The 27325-nt window shown below is 30.3% G+C and overlaps 1 protein-coding gene across 1 annotated transcript; it reads right to left on the reverse strand.

The window, feature by feature from the left end:
- Positions 1-7777: 7777 nt before the first annotated feature.
- On the reverse strand, positions 7778-11319 carry LOC115700632 (probable receptor-like serine/threonine-protein kinase At4g34500). The gene is made up of 7 exons (XM_030628243.2): positions 10474-11319; positions 9524-9628; positions 9299-9421; positions 8890-9060; positions 8640-8769; positions 8347-8556; positions 7778-8159 (listed from the first exon to the last, which is right to left on the reverse strand). The coding sequence occupies exons 1-7, from the start codon at positions 11088-11090 to the stop codon at positions 8115-8117; spliced, it is 1401 nt and encodes a 466-aa protein (XP_030484103.2). The 5' UTR covers positions 11091-11319; the 3' UTR covers positions 7778-8114.
- Positions 11320-27325: the final 16006 nt, after the last annotated feature.

Consider the following 27325-nt stretch of genomic DNA (forward strand, 5'->3'; position numbering starts at 1 on the left):
TCCAAAAGATATTCAGATTTAAGTTGGTTAGTTGTAGATAACTAAATATCAACTTAAATAGGAATATTTAATGAAAATTTTAAATTAAGCTGCAGAAAAAATCTAGATGGTTATAATTCCATATTTAATTAAATACAAGAAAATACATATAGTTAGCTTAGAATAAAAAATTCTTTAAACTATAATTTTCTTAAATTAATTTCAAAATAAATGAAATTAATTATGTTGCTAATCAATTTTATTAGGTTAAACTAGTTTAATTAACCTAGTACAGTTATTCAAATCAGGCAAATGGGCCTTCACAATTGGGGTAGTTCATGTGAGGGGGTGCTTGGTTCAGTATGTCATATCCACTAGTATGGCTCCCAACTCTCACACAAGGCCCAAAAGAGAGGAATTTAACCTTAAAATGAACAACTGTTATTAATTGAATAGGCCTAAAAACTAAATGGGCCTAAATAAAATCTATCAAGAACTATGATATTTTATTTAGCAACAACAACCTATATGCATCTATAATGAAATTAAACACATAGGCTCACACAGGCACACTTTGGATGGGTCCTATCATGTTGCTAGGTCATACACAGATGAAAGAAGATTGTGAAAATTACCTGTTACAAATTATTTACTTGACCAAGGGAGCCATGAGTTAAAATCAGATCATTGGATCTGTCAACAAGTTAACCATGGCTATTTGCAATCAAGCAATAATAGGTTTTGAAAACTTACACACAAGCTAAAACACATACTCCTGCAACAAGGTTAGCTGGATAGTTGGATGTAGGTTTTATTTAATTTTAAATTAAATAATTAATTTCGAAAATAATTAATTAAATAAAAAATAATTTTCGAAAAATTTTAAAAAAAATTTGAAAAAATTCAAAATTTAAAAAAAAATAATAAATTTAAAATTAAACCTACAATTTTGAAAAATTAGGTTTCAACCAACCTAAATATCATTTCAAAATTTGCTAACTACTTTTAAAAATTTAAATGTTATTTTATAAATAAAAATTAAATAAAAAATTAAAAAAGATAAATGAATATCTTTTTCAGATTTTAAATGTAATTTAAATAAATAAAATAACAAAATTTAAAAGTTAGCAAAATATCTTACACCTTTTTAAAATTACATGATTATAGTTATCTTATTTTAAATTTAAATAAAGTCAAATTATTTAAAAAAAACATTAATTTAAAATATTTAAAATCTGGCCTTAAATTTAAAAATAAGATAAGATATAATCAAATTTAAAAATAAGATAGATTATTAAGCAAATAGGATAGATACTAACTATTTTTAAATTCAAATTACACTAATATCTTGAATTAAATTTAAAAAATATTAGATTAATTCAAAATGATAATTAGAATTGAATTAGGAATAGTAGTAGTATAAATACAGAACTACACAAAAAATCGGAAGTTAATTCCATGAAAAAGCATGAAAAAACGAAGAAAAACGAAAAAAAAAATGCGAGCTGTACGGACAGTTTTCGCACGCGCGTGAGAATTTCAGCACAACTCCGATTTTTTTTCGAATCTTCAAAAAATCATAACTAATTCAAATTAAATCGAAATTGAGTTCTGTAAAAAAGTAACTTGCTTAATTTTTTCCATACTATCCAATAAAAATAATTCCAGAAACGGATATTCAATTATTTTTAACGAAAATTCACAAACATCAATCAATCATCAAATAACACTCAATACAACATGATACCATCCAAAAACAAACAAACAATCGTTTTAAAGTCCAAATTTCTTGCAAGTAAATCAATTACCATGGCTCTGAGGCCAGTTGTTGGAAATTATTTTACCAGGATCTTAGATCTACTCACAAGTATGTTGATTAACACCCTAAATATGAACTTTCTAAAACGATGAAATAAACACATATAAAGTTTAGGAAACCTTACATTGGGTGCAGCGGAACATAATGACTCCTTCCGTTCAGATATCTAGCCCTTGATTCCTTTCTGTAGCAGAGCATTATCAATATCTGAACTTGGATCTCTTTCTCTGAATCTTTGATGCTGAAAGTCTTTCTTCACGATCTTCCTCACTATGATTGAGGTATCACTTGCTGTGTGTGGGCACTACTCTTACACTAAGAATTTTGAAATCTCAATGAGGAAAAGAGAGAGAGTGGGTTCGGCCAAAGATAGGGAGAGAGAAGGTTCAGGTTTTTCTGAATCAGAAGTGTAAGAAGAAAAGTGTAATTTTCCTGAAGCCTTCACTATCTATTTATAACATTCCACTAGGGTTAGGTTTGAATTATTTGGCATTAAAATAATGAAAATATCAGTTTAAAATGCCTACAAAAGTGGCGGGCCATGCTTAGTGGATTTGGGCCTCACTTTTTGCAATTTTGTAGTTTTATCTTTTCTGTATATGATTTTCTCAAAAACGCCAATTTTTCAAATTCAACCATTTAAATGCCCATTCTAACTATTTAATAACTATAAATAATTATTAAATAATATTGTCATTTATCATATTTATTAATTGAACCATACAAAGTATCATAATTAACAAATATGTCCCTAAAACTCTTTCTTTACAATTTCGCCCTTACTTAGTGAAAAAAAATTCACAAATAGACATAGTCTAATTTGAGAATTATAATTGATTAATCAAAACCAATTACATGAGTCTTACAAGCAATATTATCTCAACTAGTGTGGGGACCATGGGTCTATATAACCGAGCTTCCAATAAGTAGATCAAGAATTTAGCACTAAAATTCACTAACTTATTAATTCTTCGTTGAATCCACGCATAGAACTTAGAATTGCACTCTCAGTATATAGAATGCTCTATATGTTCCACCATATAGACGCATCATTAGTTATCCATTGTTATAATCCTAATTTGATCACTGATCCTCTATATGAATGATCTACACTGTAAAGGGATTAGATTACCGTAACACCCTACTATGTATTTTATCCTTAAAACACTTGACCCCGTATAAATGATATTTCAGCTTATGTGAAATGAGTACTCCACCATTTATGTTCGTTTGCTCAAGCTCGAAGGAGATCATCCTTTGCTTACTATTCGCCAGATAGAAGCTATAGATTCCATGTTTATGATAGCGCTCCCACTCAATTGCACTACCGTGTTCCCAAAATGTACGTATCACCCTGACCTAAAAGTAGGCTTAACTAACAAATCAAAGAACATGAATAGCCTTTCAAGATTGAGCCTAATCATAACAGAATTAAGATCATTTGATCTAGGATGAACTAGGCGATATTGACTTGAATAGATATTACGGTAAGTTTAATAAATCTAAGTCAAAGTTCAATATCGATCCCTTCTGATGCATACTCCATGCATCCAACCTGAGCTTTACTTTAACCAATGCTCTGGAAAGAACATAACACTTCTCCAAATGCAAGTAAACTCTGTTGTAGATTATCATATCAGTAAAACCCTATGTCTGATAAATCTAGGAAACTTTATTCACATAGTCATGTTTACTTTCCAATGTGTTGACGACACAATAAACAGGATCAAGTATGTGAAAAGAGTTTCAGATGAATTTATACATTATGTACATATAATCATGAAATAAATCATGTGAACCATGCAACATTAAATGTTATTTATGATCTATATTAATAAGTAAATCTGATTATATTAAAATGAGTTTTATTTAGGGCATAAAACCCAATAGTGGAATGCTATAAATAGATAGTGAAGGCTTCAGGAAAATTACACTTCTGATTCAGAGAAAAACCTAAGCCTTCTCTCTCCCTATCTGGTCGACCACTTCCGCTCTCTTTCTTCCCTCTTGAATTTCAAAATTCTTAGTGTGAGAATAGTGCCCACACACAGCAAGTGATACCTCAACCATAGTGAGGAAGATCGTGAAGAAAGACTTTCAGCAAGAAGGAGTTTCAGCATCAAAGATTCAGAGAAAGAGATCCAGGTTCAGATATTGATAATGCTCTGCTACAGAAAGGAATCAAGGGCTAGATATCTGAACGGAAGGAGTCATATTATTCCGCTGCACCCAATGTAAGGTTTCCTAAACTTTATATGTGTTTATTTCATCGTTTTAGAAAGTTCATATTTAGGGTGTTAAACAACATACTTGTGAGTAGATCTAAGATCCTGGTAAAATAATTTCCAACACCACTGCCTTTTGCAGCCCCCCCCTGGATGGACTTTTTGCAACACAGATATCGCAATTGGGGACAAGATGTTTGCTGGGGCTGCCATCTTCAGGAATGACCAAGGTACTTTTTCTCATGTTTCCACTAAGCGGTTCTCTTACTCTGATTCACTGCCAGGGGAAGTAGCTACGTTAGTTTGGGGTGCTAAATCAGCTCAAAGGCTAGGCCTTCACAATGTTGTCTTCCTGAGTGATTCGGTGGAGGCAGTCAACTCGGTATGCTGGAAGAGACTACAGGGCCTTTCCACCTCATTGCATCACAATGTCCAGGACCTAGTCAGTTCATTTCATGACTCAGCTAATCAACTTGGTCTCTGGGAGGCCTCTTGGATCCCTCGAAGGAACAATGGTGTGGCGCACGCGGTAGCCAAGTGGGCACTCGATGCAAACCAGTTTGGGAACATCGAACTGTCCAATTTTGACAGTTCCCTGCTCACTTGTTGAGCAGATGGCTGTTTTTTACTTTCACTTAATTTAGTTGTTTTTGTTTAGGCCTGTTTGTCTTTAATGTTTTAGTTTGTTATCGTTCCTGTTAGTTGTTAGTCTGTGTAGCTGGCCCTGTGGGGGATAGTTTCTGTTCTTTGCCGGCTTCGTCCGGTCAGACTCTTGTTTCTCTGTTTTGTTGTTCTCGTGTTTTAGTGCTCTTGCGAAGCCCAGCAATCAAAAAAAAAAAAAAAATAGAACCTACCCATAATATACATTTCTATGAGATATATATAGATATTATATTATATTTTTCCTTTTTTCTTTTTCTTTTAAAGCCTACATATAAACCAAAACTAAATGTATGATATATATATGGAACACTTTTTAATGGGTATTACCCATAAATGGTTACTAAACAAATTTAACTATAAATATTAATTTTAAAAATATGAAACTATCGAATTTTGATCTAATAACGAATAATTAAATCACAAATTTGAATTTCTATGCTTAATTTAACTATTTAATTAAAAAAATATATCAAAAAATATCTCTTTTACACTATATCAAAAATTTGTTCATACAAAAATATTTAACTCAAATTCAACTTTTTCTTTTCTTATTTTTCTTGCTGAAAAACTTTTTTTTTTTAATTTTTTTTACCGGTAGAACATCTCAGCCCATATGATATAAAAATGAGAGATTTTTTTTATTAAATAGAAAAATTAAGTATAAAAACTCAAAATTTTTTAATTTTACCCATTCATGGATAATACCCATTAAGAGTTTACCCATATATATATATATATTATATATTTTGTATATTCTAAGTAAAATATATTTTTCAATTAAAAGAAAAAATACAAAGCCAAAAAATGATGACAGATTTAGAGTTATTGTTTTTTTTTTAAAAAAAAAATAAGAAAATTAAAGAAAAAAAAACAAATAAAAATATATATATTTTATATCAATTAATATTTATGTGTCATATAGCTCAAATCTCCTTTTTTTTATATATATATATATATATATAAATAGATATATAGATAAATTTATAAAGCTAATAAAAAATAAGAAAATTAAAAAGAGAATAAATTATATTATTTCATATGGATTGCTGTGGCGGTGATTTCTTGGATGGTTTCCATGTGAATTGCTATATGAATTTTGATTACCATTTAGGTTGCTCCCTTAGTTGATATAGGAGTTTTTATGTAGAATTCTGTAAAAAAAAAAAAAAAAAAAAAAAAAAAAACTATTTTAAAGTGTAAAAATAAAAAAAAATAAAAAAAACCCTAATATTAATTAGAAACATTTTAGAATGTTACTCTTATCTCTCATTTATATATATTAGATGAAAAAATTCAGTAAATTTTATATATAAAAAATTAAAAAAAAAAATTCCGCAAATGCATCAGATACAAAATAATGGCTTAAAAGCAATGGAGATGGCTTATAGAAAGGACTGCATTCTTTCTTCCTCTGCGAGGTGGGTGAAAGTAACTCCTGAAGCATTGCTTTTCTATTTTGTCTCAACGAAAATAAATAAACAAACAACCACATGGTACCTCATTACTGTAATCGAACTGAACAGTATTGCTTAGAGTACACTCTTTTCCTTACCAAAACAATAAATAAAAACACCTACTCTAGTTTTGTCACTTGAGCATTCTTATTAGGCAATAGTAGTACCTAATACTTTTTGACATGCGATTATTTAGCGATACTCCTTAAAATTTATTATATAAAGCGCGTGATACTTAGAATTAGACCAATAGCAATATTAACACATAAAAAAATATTAGACACCACTAATACTTTTTAGCATTTCTCTTTGCGACTCTTTAATGTTTTCATCTCACTTGACAGGTCAAGCATTTCCTTCTCTACATGGTCTGATGTGAAATTCTAACTATCAGTACTGCTACCAAAAACTAAAACAAGCCACATTAAAACCGGCTCTTCTACTACCAAAAACTAAAACAAACCACATTAAAACCAGCTCTTCTGCTCGTATGAAAAATCTAAAGGATTAATACTATTTTAAATCTTATATTTTATAAAAATTATTTATCGGACCATCTAATTTGTTAAATAACAAATAGATCATGTATTTTATAAATGGTATAAATAAGACTTTGACCTTAATTTTCGATAATCTCATTTAAATATAACCAACTTGAAGATAATTAATACGAACAGAATAAACGTAATCAGTTTTATCATAACACCCTAGATCGAATTATCATTAAATTTTATTTTAACAAGAAATCAATTCAAGATACTATGTAGTATTATTTTGGAAAATGTAAAGTCCAATTTGTTATTTATCAAAACTATTGATGTAAATACGGGCCAGACTTTTAGACACGAGCCCAAAAGGCATGAAAAAAATACAAGTTTGGATGCAATACGGCACGATGTTACAAATTGCCACGACACGACACGAAAAATATGCCCTCAAACATGACACGACAGAAGAAGCACGAAAGACACTACACGTAAACACGAATAGACTAACCAGAAAAGCACGACACACGACAAACTTAAAAAGCACGATACGACATATTAAAAAACCTTCTAATTTATTAATAATACTAATAAGATATTAATTTACCAATTATAAATAAGTTAAAATAATAATAAAACTTAAATAAAATACTGAATTTTATAATTTTATAATTAAAATTATTAAAACATGAAAAAATAAATTTATATATTAATTTATTTATAAGGTGTGATGTAAAATTTTGAATATTTATAAGTAAATATTCAAATTTTAATGATGTGAATAATTTTTTTTATATGATTATTTGTAAAATATTATTCAAAAGTTATATAAATATAACTAAAGTTTTGAAATATACATATAAATTAGTAATTGTAAAAAAAAATATATGAAAAATAAAACATGAATTTAAGTCCAAATATGAAAATTGGCTAGCCTCTTAAAGAAATACAGGCCGACAGAATTTATATTTTTTTGTGACACAACACGGCACGATCGAATTTTTGAAAAGCATAAATAAATACGGGTCGAGCCAACACAACATACACGAAGTTACATCACTTATCAAAACAAAGAGTCTAATCATTAACTTTTATAAAACACACTGTCTAAAATGATACTTAACAAAAAAAAAAAAAAAACTAAAGACCATATTAAGCAAACAAACTTGGTATTGATATATTTGAACAGGATTCACGTACTAAACATTTAAGTTCATATTTACAAAGCTTGTCTACATAAAAATATGCAGCAAAACAACCAAAACTATAATATATATAATAAAGAAAAGTATAATATGTATGACTATGAAAAATTAAAGGCTCTGTAAGCGTGAAAAATTATGATACAGATATGGCCACATGAACTACTAGTAGTACTAGCTCTCTTAATAAAGAAGAAAAAAATCACCTCCATCTTGATCTCTCTGCACCGGGATCACCTATCTCAGAATGCTCGGGTAGATAAGATACAAAACTATATTGAATAAATCTACACGTGTGGGAGTGGATTTTTATCTCTAGCTGCACGTGGTTCCTGTAAGCAGTTCATCAAATTAGATAACTGAACGTGTGTATTAAAGTGAGGAAGGGAAAATACGTTAAAAATCATAGTATTAAAATGCATTCTTGCAATAATATCAAATATTTCTACATGGTATCTAAAGCAAACTGGCATAATTTAAAAAAAAAAAAAAATGGCTCCTTAGTAAAACATTGGTTACCGAGCGAAAAGGGAAGTCATCTCCTTCAAGCATATGAACAATTTGGCCCATTTTCGGTCGCTTTTGGACATCTAAGTCTATACAGCGCAGGCAAACAAGCAAAGCCCGTTTCAGAATCCTTGGAGGAGGCTGTACTTCAATCAAAGGATCAACAACCTCCTCACCACGACGATTTGCAACCATTCCTTTAAACCAATCAACCAAGTTCATCTGAAATTCAAGAATTAAACAGTCATCATAAAACTGAATATCCCCTAGATGCTTGAAATATTGAAGAGGATACTTGATTTCACCTCCCCAGCTGGTTTGGAATAATCAATTGGGCTTCTTCCTGTAATTATCTCCATGAGTAGAACTCCAAAACTATATACATCACTTCCCTCATTTAGCATACCAGTGCTTGCATACTCTGGGGAGACATATCTGCAGAACCACGATAAAATTAGACAACAGAGTAGAGTAGATACCTAGTCAAACTCCCTTCAAACCTGAATAACTTAGAATTATCAAAACTAGCTTCGGCAGTACGAAGTAAGGACGAACCCAAATGTTCCCATAACTCTTGTAGTCACATAGGTTGACTCGGGCCCTAGTAGCTTGGCCAATCCAAAATCTGATACTTTAGCATTCCACTTTCTGTCCAGAAGAATATTACTTGATTTAATATCACGGTGCACTACTTTGGGCTCTAATCCTTCATGCAAATAGGCCAGCCTGTAACCAGAAGTAAAAAAGAAAATCATGAAAGACCCAAGGAAATATAAACCCAAAATTTAGGGGAACCAATGCAGAACATTATTTTATTTGTAGTCTAAATTTATTTAGTTTTTCACTAATTAGCCATATGCAAGTAGAGAATATCAATAGTAGAATTCACATTGACCAATCTGGAATGCAGTGAGATGAATAAAGTTCCCGTCAAAAGAACACGAAGATGAAAATTCTTTTATACCCTTTAGCTGTCCCAATAGCTATCTTTATTCGAATATCCCAAGTCAAAGGGCTAACAGGCCCAACATCACCATGTAACCACTGCTCCAAATTCCCATTGTCAATATATTCATACACAAGCATCCTGAATAGCCAAAAGAAATGTTTAGACAACATTATAAAGAGAAAAAACAATCTTAATATAAATTTATAAAGACAAATACACAGGGAGGGAGACTGGATTTACTTTTGAGGGCCGTCTGCACAACAACCTACTAAACCCACCAAGTTCTTATGCCTAACTTTCCCAATGGCTTCGACTTCAACCCTGAACTCCTTCTCTGCCTGACCCCTGTACGAGTAAGATAATTAAACTAGTTAAGTTAACGCATTGTAACATAAGTAGCATTAAATTATTTGAACAATGTCATGATGTACGACAAAGTAAAACAGTTGTGTTTCATAGAATTTGTTTAATATCAGACATACATCCAAAACCTTGATTATTATTAGCAGCGTTCCCCTTACTTTTATTATATTCTCTTCTCTACCATATAACTTTTTAAAATCTTGTTAATGCATATAAGAATAAAGATTATTATTTCTCAAAATAAATATATATAAACATTGTTAACTCTAGTATTTGGAACATGGGAAATGAAATAAACAAATACAAAGATAAACTACATAGCAAACAAGCAAAATAATAAATACAGAAGTTAATTAAAGTTAATAAAGCAGAAAGTGACCATCCAGCCCTTTTTCTTTTTCTCTTTTTCAACAACATTTCTTTTTCTTAGTCGAAGACCGCAATGACCGGAAAAGACGAAGAGAATCTTTCCCCAGATTCTTAAAGAAAACGAAACGAAGAATATATTAAAAACAAGACAGACAATTAGGCTGTTACCGACACAAATTATGCGATCCCAGATCAATATAAAATTTTACAAAGAAAACGAATGAGTCTAATAAGCAAGTAAAAAACAACAGAACGCGCCAGTAATTAGACAGCGATTTTCCGTTTTATCTTATCCTCTGGTCAACCAAAGCTCTGCTTGTGTCGCTAGAAATTATTTCAATTGTGAACTTTCTCGAGAAAATTAAAGATGAACAACAGATACGAGCCAACTCATAGAAAAAGATTTTTTTTTTTTTTTTGAAAACAAAAAATAATTAAGATATGGAAATTTCACGTACTTGTTGTTAAGAAGGTTCTTTACGGCTACCACAGACCCATCCTGCAAAACGCCTCTGTACACAATCCCGTATCCTCCTTCACCAATCACATTCTCTTCGGAAAATTCACGAGTCGCAATCTCTAGCTCCTGCAAGCTGTACCACCGGCCCCAACCTATGTTTTGCGATTCCACCGCTGACTTGTCGCTGCGGCTCCCGCCGGAAGTATCGCTCCCTTCGCTGACTTTTCCCCTTTCAACGACATCAACCCTAATCTCTCCAGCGCTACCCTTCTCCTCCTTTAATTCCAAACTCCCAATTTCGGACCCTGCCTTCACAAAATGATCCAACTTTTTGTTGACCGTTCCATTGGAAGCTTTGATCTCTACGATCTCCTTCGACACGAGAGGAATGGATCCGGAACTGTGCTTCACGCGCATTCTGCGTTTACGGGAACTTCGATTCGTACGGATACAGTACAAGATCATAAGTACTAGAGCGGCGAAAACGCAAAGGGACAGAATTGCGATCACCACGTAGAGCTTCAAACTGAGAAATGGCGTCTTGGAGTTGAGTTTTTGAGTGATAAAATTCCCAGAAGCTTCAGCGTCGCCGGAATTGCTTCCGGAAACCGGCATTGTCACCGGCGAGGATTCAAAAGAGTGAGAAAAGTTAGTAGAGAATATTTTCTCGGGAAAATGAGGGAGATGGGACCTCAGGAGAGTAAAATAAAGAGAGACGTTAGAACTGGTAGCATTGTCTGATAGAGATAGATGAGAGAGATTGTGATTGCTGTTTCAACGGATACAGAGTGAAGAAAAGGAAGCTTAGGAGCGGAGCGACGACTTATAGTTATTTGGGTTTGTCTTGTTAAATTATTACCATAATGCCATTATGCTTTTATTTATTTTAAAATAATTAGCATTTTCCAATTTTTTTCTATAATAAACTAAAAAGTGCATCATTTTATATTTATACCAAGTAAAAATAAACACAAATAGAAAACAAAAATTTCTATTTACAAAAATACTGGCCTAACAAAAAAAAAAAACGGAGGAAGCTCCTCCTTCGTGAGCCAGCCGAAACACCTCAATCCACCAAATCAACTCAAACCAAAATGTAGATCTCAAAGAAAAAGTAATCATATCTCAAAAAATCTAAATACAAAAAGGGAATACAAGAAAAAAAAAATAGGGGATATATTGACATCCATTGGTGTAAAAAAAAAATGCAAAAGCAACCTACAAATAAAAATTTCTAAATGATCCTCTTCGTAATTTTTATTCTTCATAATTGAAAATATGTTTTAAAATGAGAAAATCAGCCAAATAATTAATGATATAGGAATTTAGTAGATATGAACAAATAATCAATAAGGGATTACAGCTAAAAAAATACTTATACATATAATTAGAAACTACAGGTTTTTTATCTGGAAACAGTTGTATGTATGTTGTTTTCTAGGAATATAATTGTTGTTTGGGTATAATTGATCAAGAATTATTGAATTTAATCTTATTAAAGATTGTATACTTCAAAATAGTTGTTTAATAGTTGATTTGACAGATAAAAATAACGGTTTAGATTAAAATGTTATTTGCAACTATTGACACTAAAAACAATTGTTTATTAGTTTTTTTTCATTAGATTGAAATAGTTATTTGCAACTTCTGAAACTGAAAAAATAATAAATATACAAATTTCAGGACATGAAACCTCTACAAATTTTGGTACAGAGCAATGACCATTGGGATGACAACAAAAACTACGTTGAATATGAATCAAGTGGAGAATTGCTATCCAGAGATTGGACTTTTGATGAACTAGAGAAAACAATGATGGAAGAACTCCAACGCAACCCTGATACAACACAAATACAACTGAAAGAAGGATGCTAACCACTACAAATAAAGGATGACAAAAGTCTGCTGTTCTACATAAAGCTATTACGCAAAGAGATTTCACACAGTACCCATTGTGTGTGAACAAAATCAGCAACACAGAGAGACAAACCTTTTCGGCACCTAACCAAACAATGATGTGCAACAATATGATTATGACAGCATATGACAACAACTCAACACAAGCAAATGTACAACAACCTCGAAACAACCCAACAACAACAAACAAGCAACAACTATCTGTTGGGTTTTATGCCCTAAATAAAACTCATTTCAATATAATCAGATTTACTTATTAATATAGATTAGAAATAACATTTAATGTTGCATGGTTCACATGATTTATTTCATGATTATATGTACATAATGTATAAATTCATCTGAAACCCTTTTCACATACTTGATCCTGTTTATTGTGCCGTCAACACATTGGAAAGTAAACATGACTATGTGAATAAAGTTTCCTAGATTTATCAGACACAGGGTTTTGCTGATATGATAATCTACAACAAGAGTTTACTTGTATTTGGAGAAATACTATGTTCTTTCCAGAACATTGGTTAAAGTAAAGCTCAGGTTGGATGCATGGAGTATGCATCGGAAGGGACCGATATTGAACTTTGACTTAGATTTAATTAAACTTACCGTAAAATCTATTCAAGTCAATATCGCCTAGTTGATCCTAGATCAAATGATCTTAATCCTGTTATGATTAGGCTCAATCTTGAAAAGCTATTCGTGTTCCTTGAATTGTTAGTTAAGCCTACCTTTTGGTCAGGGTGATACGTACTTTTTGGGAACACGGTAGTGCAATTGAGTGGGAGCGCTATCATAAACATGGAATCTATAGCTTCTATTTGGCGAATAGTAAGCAAAGGATGATCTCCTTCGAGCTTGACCAAACGAACATAAATGGTGGAGTACTCATTTCACATAAGCTGAAATATCATTTATACGGGGTCAAGTATTTTAAGGAATAAATACATTGTAGGGTGTAACGGTAATTTAATCCCTTTACAGTGTAGATCATTCATATAGAGGATCATTGATCACATTAGGATTATAACAATGGATAACTAATGATGTGTCTATATAGTGGAACATATAGAGCATTCTATATACTGAGAGTGCAATTCTAAATTCTATGCGTGGATTCAACGAGGAATTAATAAGTTAGTGAATTTTAGTGCTAAATTCTTGATCTACTTATTGGAAGCTCGGTTATATAGACCCATGGTCCCCCCACTAGTTGAGATAATATTGCTTGTAAGACTCATGTAATTGGTTTTGATTAATCAATTATAATTCTCAAATTAGACTATGTCTATTTGTGAAATTTTCGCTAAGTAAGGGTGAAATTGTAAAGAAAGAGTTTTAGGGGCATATTTGTTAATTATGATACTTTGTATGGTTCAATTAATAAATATGATAAATGACAATATTATTTAATAATTATTTATAGTTATTAAATAGTTAGAATTGAAATTTAAATGGTTGAATTAGAAAATTGGCGTTTTTGAGAAAATCAGATGCAGAAAAAATAAAACTGCAAAATTGCAAAAAGTGAGGCCCAAATCCACTTGTATAGGGCCAGTCACTTTTGTAGGAAATTTAAACTGATTTTTTCATTATTTTAATGCCAAATAATTCAAACCTAACCCTAGTGGAATGCTATAAATAGATAGTGAAGGCTTCAGGAAATTTACACTAAAATTTCTACACTTCTGATTCAGAAAAAACTGAGCCTTCTCTCTCCCTATCTTTAGCTGACCACTCTCTCTCTTCTTTTTCAATATTTCGAAATCCTTAGTGTATGAGTAGTGCCCACACACATCAAGTGATACCTCAATCATAGTGAGGAAGATCGTGAAGAAAGATCATCAGCAAAGGAGTTTCAGCATCAAGATTGAGAGAAAGAGATCCAGGTTCAGATATTGATAATGCTCTGCTACAGAAAGGAATCAAGGGCTAGATATCTAAACGGAAGGAGTCATATTATTCCGCTGCACCCAATGTAAGGTTTCTTAAACTTTATATGTATTTAATTTATCGTTTTAGAAAGTTCATATTTAGGATGTTAATAAACATACTTGTGAGTAGATCTAAGATCCTGGTAAAATAATTTCCAACAACTGGCCTCAGAGCCATGGTAATTGATTTACTTGCAAGAAATTTGGACTTTAAAACGATTGTTTGTATGTTCTTTGGATGGTATCATGTTGTATTGAGTGTTATTTGATGATTGATTGATGTTTGTGAAATTTTCGTGAAAAATAATTGTGATTTCGTTTCTGAAATTATTTTTATTGGATAGTATGGAAAAAATTAAGCAAGTTAGCCTTTTACAAAACTCAATTTGGATTTTATTTGAATTAGTTATGATTTTTTGAAGATTTGACAAAATCGGAATTTGTCTTGATATTTTCCTAACGATCGCAGAACTGTCCGTACAGTTTCGAATTTTTTCTTTTTTCTTCAATTTTTCATACTTTTTCATGGAATTAACTTCCAATTTTTTGTATGGTTTTGTATATATACTATTACTATTCCTAATTCAATTCTAATTATCATTTTGAATTAATTTAATTTTTTTTTTAATTTAATTCAAAATATTAGTATAATTTGAATTTGAATAGAATTAGTATTTATCTTTTTGCTTAAAAATCTATCTTATTTTTAAATTTGATTATATTTTTTTTAAATTTAAGGTCAGATTTTATAAGATATTTATAATATCTTTTAAGATATTTATAATATCTTTTAAGATATTTTAAAAATATCTTATCTTTTAAGATATTTTTTTAATAATATCTTATCTTTTAAGATTTTTTTTAAATCTTTTTAGATATTTTGACCTTATTTAAATTTAAAATAAGATATTTATAATCATGTAATTTTAAATAGATATAAGATATTTTGCTAATTTTTTAAATTTTTTTATTTTATTTATTTAAATTACATTTAAAATTTGGAAAAGATATTTATTTATCTTTTCTAATTTTTTATTTAATTTTTATTTATAAAATAACATTTAAAATTTAAAAGTAGTTAGCAAATTTTTGAAATGATATTTAGGTTGGTTGAAACCTAATTTTTCAAAAATTGTAGGTTTAATTTTAAATTTTTATTTAAAATTTCAAAATTTTTTTTAAATTTTTTAAAAAATTTTCGAAATTTTTTATTTTTTATTTATTTAATTAATTATTTTCGAAATTAAATATTTATTTAAAATTAAATAAATCCTACTTCCAACTATCCAGCTAACCTTGTTGCAGGAGTATGTGGTTTTAGCTTGTTTGTAAGTTTTCAAAACCTATTATTACTTGATTGCAAATAGCCATGGTTACCTTTTGCCAGATCTAATGATCTGATGGCTCCCTTGGTCAAGATAATAATTTGTAACAGGTATAATTTACAATCTTCTTTCATCTGTGTATGACCTAGCAACATGATAGGACCCATCCAAAGTGTGCCTGTGTGAGCCTATGTGTTTAATTTTATTATAGATGCATATAGGTTAATGTTGCTAAAATAAATTATCATAGTTATTGATAGAATTTATTTAGGCCCATTTAGTTTTTGGGCCTATTCAATTAATAACAGTTGTTCTTATTAAAGTTAAATTCCTCTCTTTTGGGCCTTGTGTGAGAGTTGGGAGCCATAGAAGTGGGTACGACATACTGAACCCAGCACCCCCTCACATGAACCACCCCAATTGTGAAGGCCCATTTGCCTGATTTGAATGACTGTACTAGGTTAATTACACTAGTTTAACCTAATAAAATTGATTAGCAACATAATTAATTTCATTTATTTTGAAATTAATTTAAGAAAAATATAGTTTAAAGAATTTTTTATTCTAAGCTAAACTATATGTACTTTCTTGTATTTAATTAAATATAGAATTATAACCATCTAGATTCTTTCTGGAGCTTAATTTAAATTTTTCATTAAATATTCCTATTTAAGTTGATATTTAGTTATCTACAACTAACCAACTTAAATCTGAATATCTTTTGAATTTCAAATTTCAAAATTAAGTTGAGGAATTTTAGGCATTGGTTATTAAGATTCTTTAGATATTTTTTAAGTTAATATCTTTTCAAATATTAACTTAAAATGAAATATTTTTGAATTAAGTGGTTACAACTTAATTTTTGATATTTAATTAAATTTAAATTTGAAAAATATTTAAGTTCTAGATTTTTTTTCTAGTACAACTTAAATTAGATATTTTTTCAAATTTTGTGGAAAGATACTTAGTCAAATAAGATATTTTCTAGATAGTTATTTCTAGACTACTTATTATTTCTAATATTAAATAGGAAAATATTATAAATTGTGAAATTAATTATTTAATTAATTTTGGTACAATTTATTTTAAGTATATTTTTCCTAGTATTAAACTAGAAATTAATAATTAAGCCTTCTCTACACTTAATTATTTATTTCTTGAATTTAATACATTTAATTAATTTGAAAATTAAATACCTAAGTTGATTTTTATCATTATACTTAAATATTTCTTTTTCATGACATTTAATTAAATAGAAAATTATTTTTAGTTGAAATTTAATTTTTCAACTAAATTTAAATAATTTTCAAAATATATTTTTTCTTTATTTTATTAATCAATTTTCGAAATTGCATTTCTTAAATGCTAGAATTTCGAATTTTATCTTGAAAATAGATTAAGTTGTAAATTAATTATTTATTTTAATTAATTCTTGGATCAACTTAAATCAATGATTTTTTCATTTATTGATTAATTTAAAATAAATTGAATTAAAGTATATTATTAGAAATTGAATTAATTAGTCAAAGGAAAATCTAGATAGGTGATATTTTTGCTTGAAGTATTTTTCTAGTGTATTTAATTAAATAGAAAATTAATATTTAAGTTGATTTTCATCATCATACTTAAATATTTCTTTTTCATGACATTTAATTAAATAGAAAATTATTTTTAGTTGAAATTTAATTTTTCAACTAAATTTAAATAATTTTCAAAATATATTTTTTTTTCTTTATTTTATTAATCAATTTTCGAAATTGCATTTCTTAAATGCTAGAATTTCGAATTTTATCTTGAAAAATAGATTAAGTTGTAAATTAATTATTTATTTTAATTAATTCTTGGATCAACTTAAATCAATGATTTTTTCATTTATTGATTAATTTAAAATAAATTGAATTAAAGTATATTATTAGAAATTGAATTAATTAGTCAAAGGAAAATCTAGATAGGTGATATTTTTGCTTGAAGTATTCTTCTAGTGTATTTAATTAAATAGAAAATTAATATTTAAGTTGATTTTCATCATCATACTTAAATATTTAAAATTTTTCTTATATATTTAATTAAATAGGAAAATTATATTTTTTGTTGTAAATTAATTTTATTAATTAATTTTGGGCCAACATTAAATTAGAATAATTTTTCCAGGATTTATTTTTTATTTTAATATGCATTTTTCGAAAATTGTATTCTTATATACATTAATTTTTTGAAATGCAATATATATTTATAGAAAATTAAATTTGAGTTGTAAATTAATTTAAATTAATTTTGTAACAACTTAAATATTTTTTCAAAATATTTATTGGAAATTATTACTAAGATGGAAATAATTCATGTTATTTTCATATCCATCTAAGTAAAATTTATAAATATTAAATTAAAATTTATATTTAGAATTTTTCATTCTAAATTGGAAATTTTAATTAAATAAATATATATTTAAAATAAATAGAATAAAAGAAAATACAACTCTTTTTTTAAATAATGAGCTTTATTATCAAAAGATATTCGATCTCCATTGTGGGTTTTACATCGCGTTTGTTTTAGTGAGTAATCCTCCCTAATGGAGGAACGTTCATTAGCAATTTCGCACCGTTTAACCTCGCATGATAAGTAGTTTGTAAGTGTTTTGTATGGTATGGATCACCCTAATGGTGGCGACCATACTTGACTTGCAAATTATGAAACAATGGTGGAAGCTCATAAGATAGAATTGCCTTGACTCTCGCCTAAACGGGACAACGCTGAATTCCAATCTTGATCGAATAAAATGTTGCTAGAATGGTTATCATTTTAGATGAGCTGACAACTCTATTCAATGGATGATGCTTTGACTCTCGCCTAAACGGGACACTGTATCAGTTTGTTGAAAAACCTTGGAAATTATTTAGGATTGTATGTTTTAGTATTTTCACTTGTCATTCCTACTTGCTATATGCTTATAATTTCTGAATTGTGTATGAATTTATATTGAACCATGTTATTTTCTGTTATTAAGTTGTAGTTTAATTTCGAATCTTTATTGTTGGTCTAACATGTTTGTTTTTCTAATGAGATAAATCCCTAATGGATTTTCACCATTAGACATACATAATAGTGTAAGATCTCGAAAGATAAATATTGTATATGCAACATCTAGCTGTTCATCAATTGATGACACCTTAGACTAGTATTTTTACAATATGAAACAAGAAGATTACATAAATAAGATTACTTTGTCTTTCGCTAATCGAAGCATCGTTGGGTTCTTATTTATAAACGAAATTATCCTAATTCCTCTTAGCTTCTTCATTTCGAATTAGCTTCAAAACATATCATTGGATGAATGGTCTATAAATCATTTCATGTCATTATATTTTCTCTTAAGAAATTAAATGACGCATATGATTATAATCCCGAAATTCTATTCCCAATTGATATAAATCCTCAATCTTAGAAATCTCCTACTTGTATGGGCAAATCTGACTTAGAGTTTGTATTAGTAGTGGTGGTCCAAGAAAGAATTACTCATAATATTTGGTATAAATTTAAGTCTTTGACTTTAATTTTAGAATCCAAACAGAAATTTTATTATATTTCTAATTCCAGAATACAATACAGTTACACTTTCTCAAGTGTTTAATATCCATCTTCTATTATTGGATTAAAACTGTATGGAATATGAGTTAGGTATTCTGTGACCAGGATCCACTTGCAGTATTCTAAGAACTCTTTGATGTAACTAAAACCTATGTCATCATAGACACTACCACATTTTCTTAATCTATGGCATTTGTATCTTGTTCATAGTGGATTTGACAAGATCAATCTCTGCAAAGAGTTAATATGCCTATATCCACCGAAAGTAGTTCATCTCATTCGCAGATGGATGTACATTCAGGGGTGGATATGAGTTTTTCGTTGTATTCTTAAAACGATCACTCTAGATTATACCTTATGCAAAGAAATTTGAAATGTTTAAAAAATTTCTTAAATTTCTAGCAATGGTTAAAACCATTAAGGTAAGTGGTTAAAGATCTTGCGAACTGATAGGGGTGGAGAAATAGTTAGTTGATATGCAGTTCAAAGATCATTAATTTGATTTTTGAATTATATCCAAACTTACCTCCCCAGAAATTTCGAGTTGCATGTTGATGATTAGTTACTAGTCGTTGCCTAAATCCTTCTATGGTAATACAATTTCAGAATAATGTAATGGTTGTATACTTAATGTAAATCATTACTAGATTCATGGATGACCTAATCAAAATCTTAAGAAAAGCTAGAACTGTTAACCATGGTTTCTTAGCTATTCTAAGTGATTAGGGGTGGACCATCCCATTGTCAATAGATAAGAAAGTGTTTGTTCAAACAAATACTACTTTTCTAAGAAAATGACTAAGTCTGAAAAACAAGTAGCAAATAAAGGAGATATTTAATTCTTGATTCCAAAAGTGTTCTATCATCTTATATAATATATGATGATCCCACTGCCTCTGTTGTCTTGTCACAACCAAAGAGGTTAATACCATTTAGTTTTCTTCGACATAATTCACGGTACCTCGTCGTAGTGGGAGAGTTTCTAGGAACTCACCTTCTTATGACTTGGGAGATACTAGTGATTAAAATCCATTGTGAGTTTAAACAAGTAATGGATTGTCAAGATAAGAAACTAAGAAGAAAGCCAATAGAACTATGGTTTAATCCATTCACATGGAGTAACCTAAAGTTTTCTATTACAGGGACATAAAAGGAAATTTTCATTTATAAGTCCATTCAATGGACTTAACAAAACTTCCTGTTCCTAGTATTATAGGTTTGAGTTTATCTAAACCTATGGCTTGTGGTATACCTGGTAATCACTTACTCTAATGCAAGCAACTTACTTTAGTAAGATGCTGAAGCATTTTCTTTCTAATGGCAATCTATAGAAGCTTCACAACTTCTTAGACATAGATTTTATTTATCTAAGGAAAAGTCTCAACTATTCCACAAAAGATAAAGCCATGAAAGAATTTCTTATATCAACAGTGAGAGGTCTTAGATATGCTTTTGCATGCCTTAGACCAGACACCTACTGTTGAGTGGGAGTAATGAGTAGGTATCAGATTAATCCACGAGAAGAACATTGGAAGACAATCAAGTAAATCCTAAGATAAAGAAGAGGAACTATATGTTAGTCTATAAGGGTGTGTTTAAAACTCTTAGACTACACCATATCAGATTTTGAAATTTGCCTTTGTGCTAGAAAATCTTTCTGATAAGATGGTGATTACTCTGGGGGTGGAATAGTGATTTTGGAGAAGTGTAAAAACCTATCTGAAGTCTCTAGGTCTACCAAAGAGGGACTGAATGTTAAAGTTGCAGGAAAGGTACTTATTCAGTCTAAGGAAAGTTCTATACATCTTTGGCACCATTCCAAATTGCCTTAAACTACTAGTGTTAATTTCCTGATTAACCAAAAGTAGTTGCCAAAGGTATAGAATCCAGTATCCCAAGAGAGTAGACATATAGAGAGGAATTTCACATTATCAATGATTTTGTGATTAAAGGAAGAGTAATGGTGGAGAAAAGGTTGTGTTTAATTCAACCTTTCAGATCCTATTACGAGGAGTTTACTACTACTACACTTGATTTGTATATCAAGGTGTTGAGATTATTTGAAACGCACTTTTTGTTTTATATTAGTGCAAGTGGGAGTTTGTTAGGTTTTATGCCCTAAATAAAACTCATTTCAATATAATCAGATTTACTTATTAATATAGATTAGAAATAACATTTAATGTTGCATGGTTCACATGATTTATTTCATGATTATATGTACATAATGTATAAATTCATCTGAAACCCTTTTCACATACTTGATCCTGTTTATTGTGCCGTCAACACATTGGAAAGTAAACATGACTATGTGAATAAAGTTTCCTAGATTTATCAGACACAAGGTTTTGCTGATATGATAATCTACAACAAGAGTTTACTTGTATTTGGAGAAATACTATGTTCTTTCCAGAACATTGGTTAAAGTAAAGCTCAGGTTGGATGCACGGAGTATGCATCGGAAGGGACCAATATTGAACTTTGACTTAGATTTAATTAAACTTACCGTAAAATCTATTCATGTCAATATCGCCTAGTTGATCCTAGATCAAATGATCTTAATCCTGTTATGATTAGGCTCAATCTTGAAAGGCTATTCGTGTTCCTTGAATTGTTAGTTAAGCCTACCTTTTGGTCAGGGTGATACGTACTTTTTGGGAACACGGTAGTGCAATTGAGTGGGAGCGCTATCATAAACATGGAATCTATAGCTTCTATTTGGCGAATAGTAAGCAAAGGATGATCTCCTTCGAGCTTGACCAAACGAACATAAATGGTGGAGTACTCATTTCACATAAGCTGAAATATCATTTATACGGGGTCAAGTGTTTTAAGGAATAAATACATTGTAGGGTGTAACGGTAATTTAATCCCTTTACAGTGTAGATCATTCATATAGAGGATCATTGATCACATTAGGATTATAACAATGGATAACTAATGATGTGTCTATATGGTGGAACATATAGAGCATTCTATATACTGAGAGTGCAATTCTAAGTTCTATGCGTGGATTCAACGAAGAATTAATAAGTTAGTGAATTTTAGTGCTAAATTCTTGATCTACTTATTGGAAGCTCGGTTATATAGACCCATGGTCCCCCCACTAGTTGAGATAATATTGCTTGTAAGACTCATGTGATTGGTTTTGATTAATCAATTATAATTCTCAAATTAGACTATGTCTATTTGTGAAATTTTCGCTAAGTAAGGGTGAAATTGTAAAGAAAGAGTTTTAGGGGCATATTTGTTAATTATGATACTTTGTATGGTTCAATTAATAAATATGATAAATGACAATATTATTTAATAATTATTTATAGTTATTAAATAGTTAGAATTGACATTTAAATGGTTGAATTAGAATATTGGCGTTTTTGAGAAAATCAGATGCAGAAAAGATAAAACTGCAAAATTGCAAAAAGTGAGGCCCAAATCCACTTGTATAGGGCCAGCCACTTTTGTAGGAAATTTAAACTGATTTTTTCATTATTTTAATGCCAAATAATTCAAACCTAACCCTAGTGGAATGCTATAAATAGATAGTGAAGGCTTCAGGAAATTTACACTAAAATTTCTACACTTCTGATTCAGAAAAAACTGAGCCTTCTCTCTCCCTATCTTTAGCTGACCACTCTCTCTCTTCTTCTTCAATATTTCGAAATCCTTAGTGTATGAGTAGTGCCCACACACATCAAGTGATACCTCAATCATAGTGAGGAAGATCGTGAAGAAAGATCATCAGCAAAGGAGTTTCAGCATCAAGATTCAGAGAAAGAGATCCAGGTTCAGATATTGATAATGCTCTGCTACAGAATGGAATCAAGGGCTAGATATCTGAACGGAAGGAGTCATATTATTCCGCTGCACCCAATGTAAGGTTTCTTAAACTTTATATGTGTTTAATTTATCGTTTTAGAAAGTTCATATTTAGGATGTTAATAAACATACTTGTGAGTAGATCTAAGATCCTGGTAAAATAATTTCCAACACTATCTGCAACAACAATTGAATCAGTTCAAGATGATACATTTTTGCTCGAGACTGGGACTGTAACATCAAAGTCAACCATACAACAACTAAAAAACAACAACAAAAAAACTCCAGCAGTAGATGAATATTTTGACTTCACCGACTACGCAAAGCTTGTGGCTGCAAAAATGGTACAACAACTTGAAAACAACCAGAAAGAAGAAGAAGAAGTCGACAACACAGAAATAATTATCATCATTGATAAACGACATGAAACAATAGAAAAGGGACAAATTTACAAGGACAAAGATGTTGGAAATTATTTTACCAGGATCTTAGATCTACTCACAAGTATGTTGATTAACACCCTAAATATGAACTTCTAAAACGATTATGAAATAAACACATATAAAGTATGAGAAACCTTACATTGGGTGCAGCGGAATAATATGTCTCCTTCCGTTCAGATCTCTAACCCTTGTATCCTTTCTGTCGCAGAGTATTATCAAGATCTGAAACTGGATCTCTTTCTCTCCTTCTTTAGTGTTGAAACTACTTCTTGTTGAATGTCTTTCTTCACGATCTTCCTCACTATGATTGAGGTATCACTTGCTGTGTGTGGGCACTACTCTATCACTAAGAGGTTCGAAATTCAAGAGAGAAGAAGAGAGTATAGGTGGCGGCTAGGGTTTAGAAGATAAGGCTCAGGTTTTTCTCCGAAGGAAATTAGAAGTAAAGTGTAATTTTCCTGAAGCCTTCACTATCTATTTATAGCATTCCACTAGGGTTAGGTTTGAATTATTTGGCATTAAAATAATGAAAATATCAGATGATAAACCCTATAAAAGTGGTCGGCCATGGCTATGTGGATTTGGGCCTCACTTTTTGCAATTTTACAGTTTTATCATTTCTGCATCTCATTTTCTCAAAAATACCAATTTTCAAATTCAACCATTTAAATGCCAATTCTAACTATTTAATAACTATAAATAATTATTAAATAATATTGTCATTTATCATATTTATTAATTGAACCATACAAAGTATCATAATTAACAAATATGCCCTAAAAACTCTTTCTTTACAATTTCGCCCTTACTTAGTGAAAAATTCACAAATAGACATAGTCTAATTTGAGAATTATAATTGATTAATCAAAACCAATTATATGAGTCTTACAAGTAATATTATCTCAACTAGTGGGGGGACCATGGGTCTATATAACCGAGCTTCCAATAAGCAGATCAAGAATTTATAACCTAAATTCACTGACTTATTAATTCTTCGTTGAATCCACGCATAGAACTTAGAATTGCACTCTCAGTATATAGAATGCTCTATATGTTCCACCATATAGACACATCATTAGTTATCCATTGTTATAATCCTAATTTGATCAATGATCCTCTATATGAATGATCTACACTGTAAAGGGATTAGATTACCGTTACACCCTACAATGTATTTTATCCTTAAAACACTTAACCCCGTATAAATGATATTTCAGCTTATGTGAAATGAGTACTCCACCATTTATTTTCGTTTGGTCAAGCTCGAAGGAGATCATCCTTTACTTACTATTCGCCAGATAGAAGCTATAGATTCCATGTTTATGTTAGCGCTCCCACTCAATTGCACTACCGTGTTCCCAAAATGTATGTATCACCCTGACTCAAAAGTAGGCTTAACTAACAAATCAAAGAACACGAATAACACTCTTGAGATTGAGCCTAATCATTACAGGATTAATATCATTTGATCTAGGATCAACTAGGCGATATTGACTTGAATAGATATTACGGTAAGTTTAATAAATCTAAGTCAAAGTTCAATATCGGTCCCTTCCGATGCATACTCCATGCACCCAACCTGAGCTTTACTTTAACCAATGCTCTGGAAAGAACATAGCATTTCTCCAAATGCAAGTAAACTCTGTTGTAGATTATCATATCAGTAAAATCCTGTGTCTGATAAATCTAGGAAACTTTATTCACATAGTCATGTTTACTTTCCAATGTGTTGACAACACAATAACAAGATCAAGTATGTGAAAAAGGGTTTCAGATGAATTTATAAATCAAATAGACAAGCAATTGATAAGATGAACCAAAACATACACAAATGAATGAAAAATACTTCTGTTTCTTTATTGATGTTGAATAAAATGGATTACATTGAAATGGAGTTTTATTTAGGGCATAAAACCCAACAAAAGATACATTAATAAGTGGTCTATGCTACTTTACAATCAAGAAAACATTTCACTACAAAGTGGTAAAATCTTGCACTAAAGAATACAATATTGTTTGTTTGGACTCAAACTTCAAATGGAGTTTAAAGGCTTCAAAAAATGGAAACACATAAACATTCATAATAAGGAGTGATCAAGAAGAACACACATGTGCGGGTCCAATAAGATTTGGAGATCAACGACAAGCAACTGCAAAGTCAATAGCAGATTTCGTAAAACCAAAATTCTTGAACATGAAAACAAAGTGTAGTCCTGCAGATATAAAGGGAGAAATGAAAGACAAATACGGAATAAAGATGAATTACATGAAAGCATGGCGTAGTAAAGACCGAGCACAAAGCCATCTACATGGAAATACTAAGGAATCATACAATCTCTTACCAAGGTACCTGTACATGCTACAAAAAACAAATCTAGGTACAAGGAAAATATTTTTTGAAATACATTTGTTGAACTAGAAATGTTGTTTTTGCGTTGCTATCTAGTTGAATAACAGTTGCTAAATATTACTGTTAACGATAAATGACTGCTTTAATTACAGGAACAATAATTGACATAGAGAAACAAGAAGATGATAGTTTCCAATATGCATTTTTTGTATTAAATGCTGTTATTAAAGGTTGGCCAAACTGCAAGCCAATTATGGTTGTTGACGGGACATTCCTAAAGGCTGCGTATGGAGGCACGTTGCTCACTGCCAACACACAAGATGCAGAATCAAAAATATCTCCACTTGCATACAGTATTGTTGATTTTGAGAATGATAAAGCTTGGGAGTGGTTCTTCAAAAAAAATAAAAGAAGCATTCTGGGTTCGAGAAGATCAATGCCTAATCTCTGACAGACATGAAAGCATCATCAAAGCAATAAGAATAGTTTTCCAGAAATAACACATGGCTACTGCATCTTCCACCTCTTGCCAAACTTGGAAACAAAATTAAAAAAAAATGCAAAGCATTTCAGAGGTCCATTCTTTGGAGCCGCAAAAGCTTATACAAAAATAGAGTTCGAATTTCATATGAGGGAGCTAGACAACTTGGATAAGCGCATAAGACCGTAACTGGAAAAAATTAGCCATGAGAAATAGTCAAGATATCATTCAAAAAAACAACTGGTAAAACAATAACAATTAATTTTAAAAAAGGATAATGTGTATTACAGTATCTAATATTAAAAACGTTATTTTTGTGTTTTTTTAGTGTTGCATATTAGTTGGAATAAAAATTATATTGATGATAAAAACTGTTTAAATGATAGGTACTTAACAATGACATCTAACATAGCTGAAGTACTGAACTCAACAAATTTAGCAGCAAGGGAAACACCAGTCACAACATTAATGGAGTGCTTAAGAGCACAAATGCAAGAGTAGACATACAATAATAGAAAAGAGGCACAAAAATATACAAGAAGACTGACATCATCATCAGAAAAAAAAAACTCATAGGGAACTATGTACACTCATTGCGATTAACAGTAAGTTGATATTAGAGGTCACAAACTGTAGAAGTTGTTTTTATAGAGTTTTTTTGTTGTATTAAAGTTGCTTCAAAAAAAATGCAGGTCAAACCAGCAAATCAAAACCTATTTGAGGTGATAGATGAAGACAGAACAAGAATAGTAAACTTGAAGGACAAAACATGCACATGCAATTAATTTCAAAAAGATGAAATGTCATGTAATCATGCAGTTGCCGTCATGAAGGACTTGAACATAGACACATACAATTATTGTGCACACTACTACACATCAAAAGCATGGATGCAAACATATGAAGAAATAGTATACCCAGTTGGATGTTGGAAATATTTTACCAGGATCTAGATTTACTACCAAGTATGTTTTATTAACATCCTAATATGAATTCTAA

The sequence above is a fragment of the Cannabis sativa genome, chromosome 4, assembly GCF_029168945.1.
Source record: "Cannabis sativa cultivar Pink pepper isolate KNU-18-1 chromosome 4, ASM2916894v1, whole genome shotgun sequence".
NCBI classification, from domain to species: Eukaryota; Viridiplantae; Streptophyta; class Magnoliopsida; order Rosales; family Cannabaceae; genus Cannabis; species Cannabis sativa.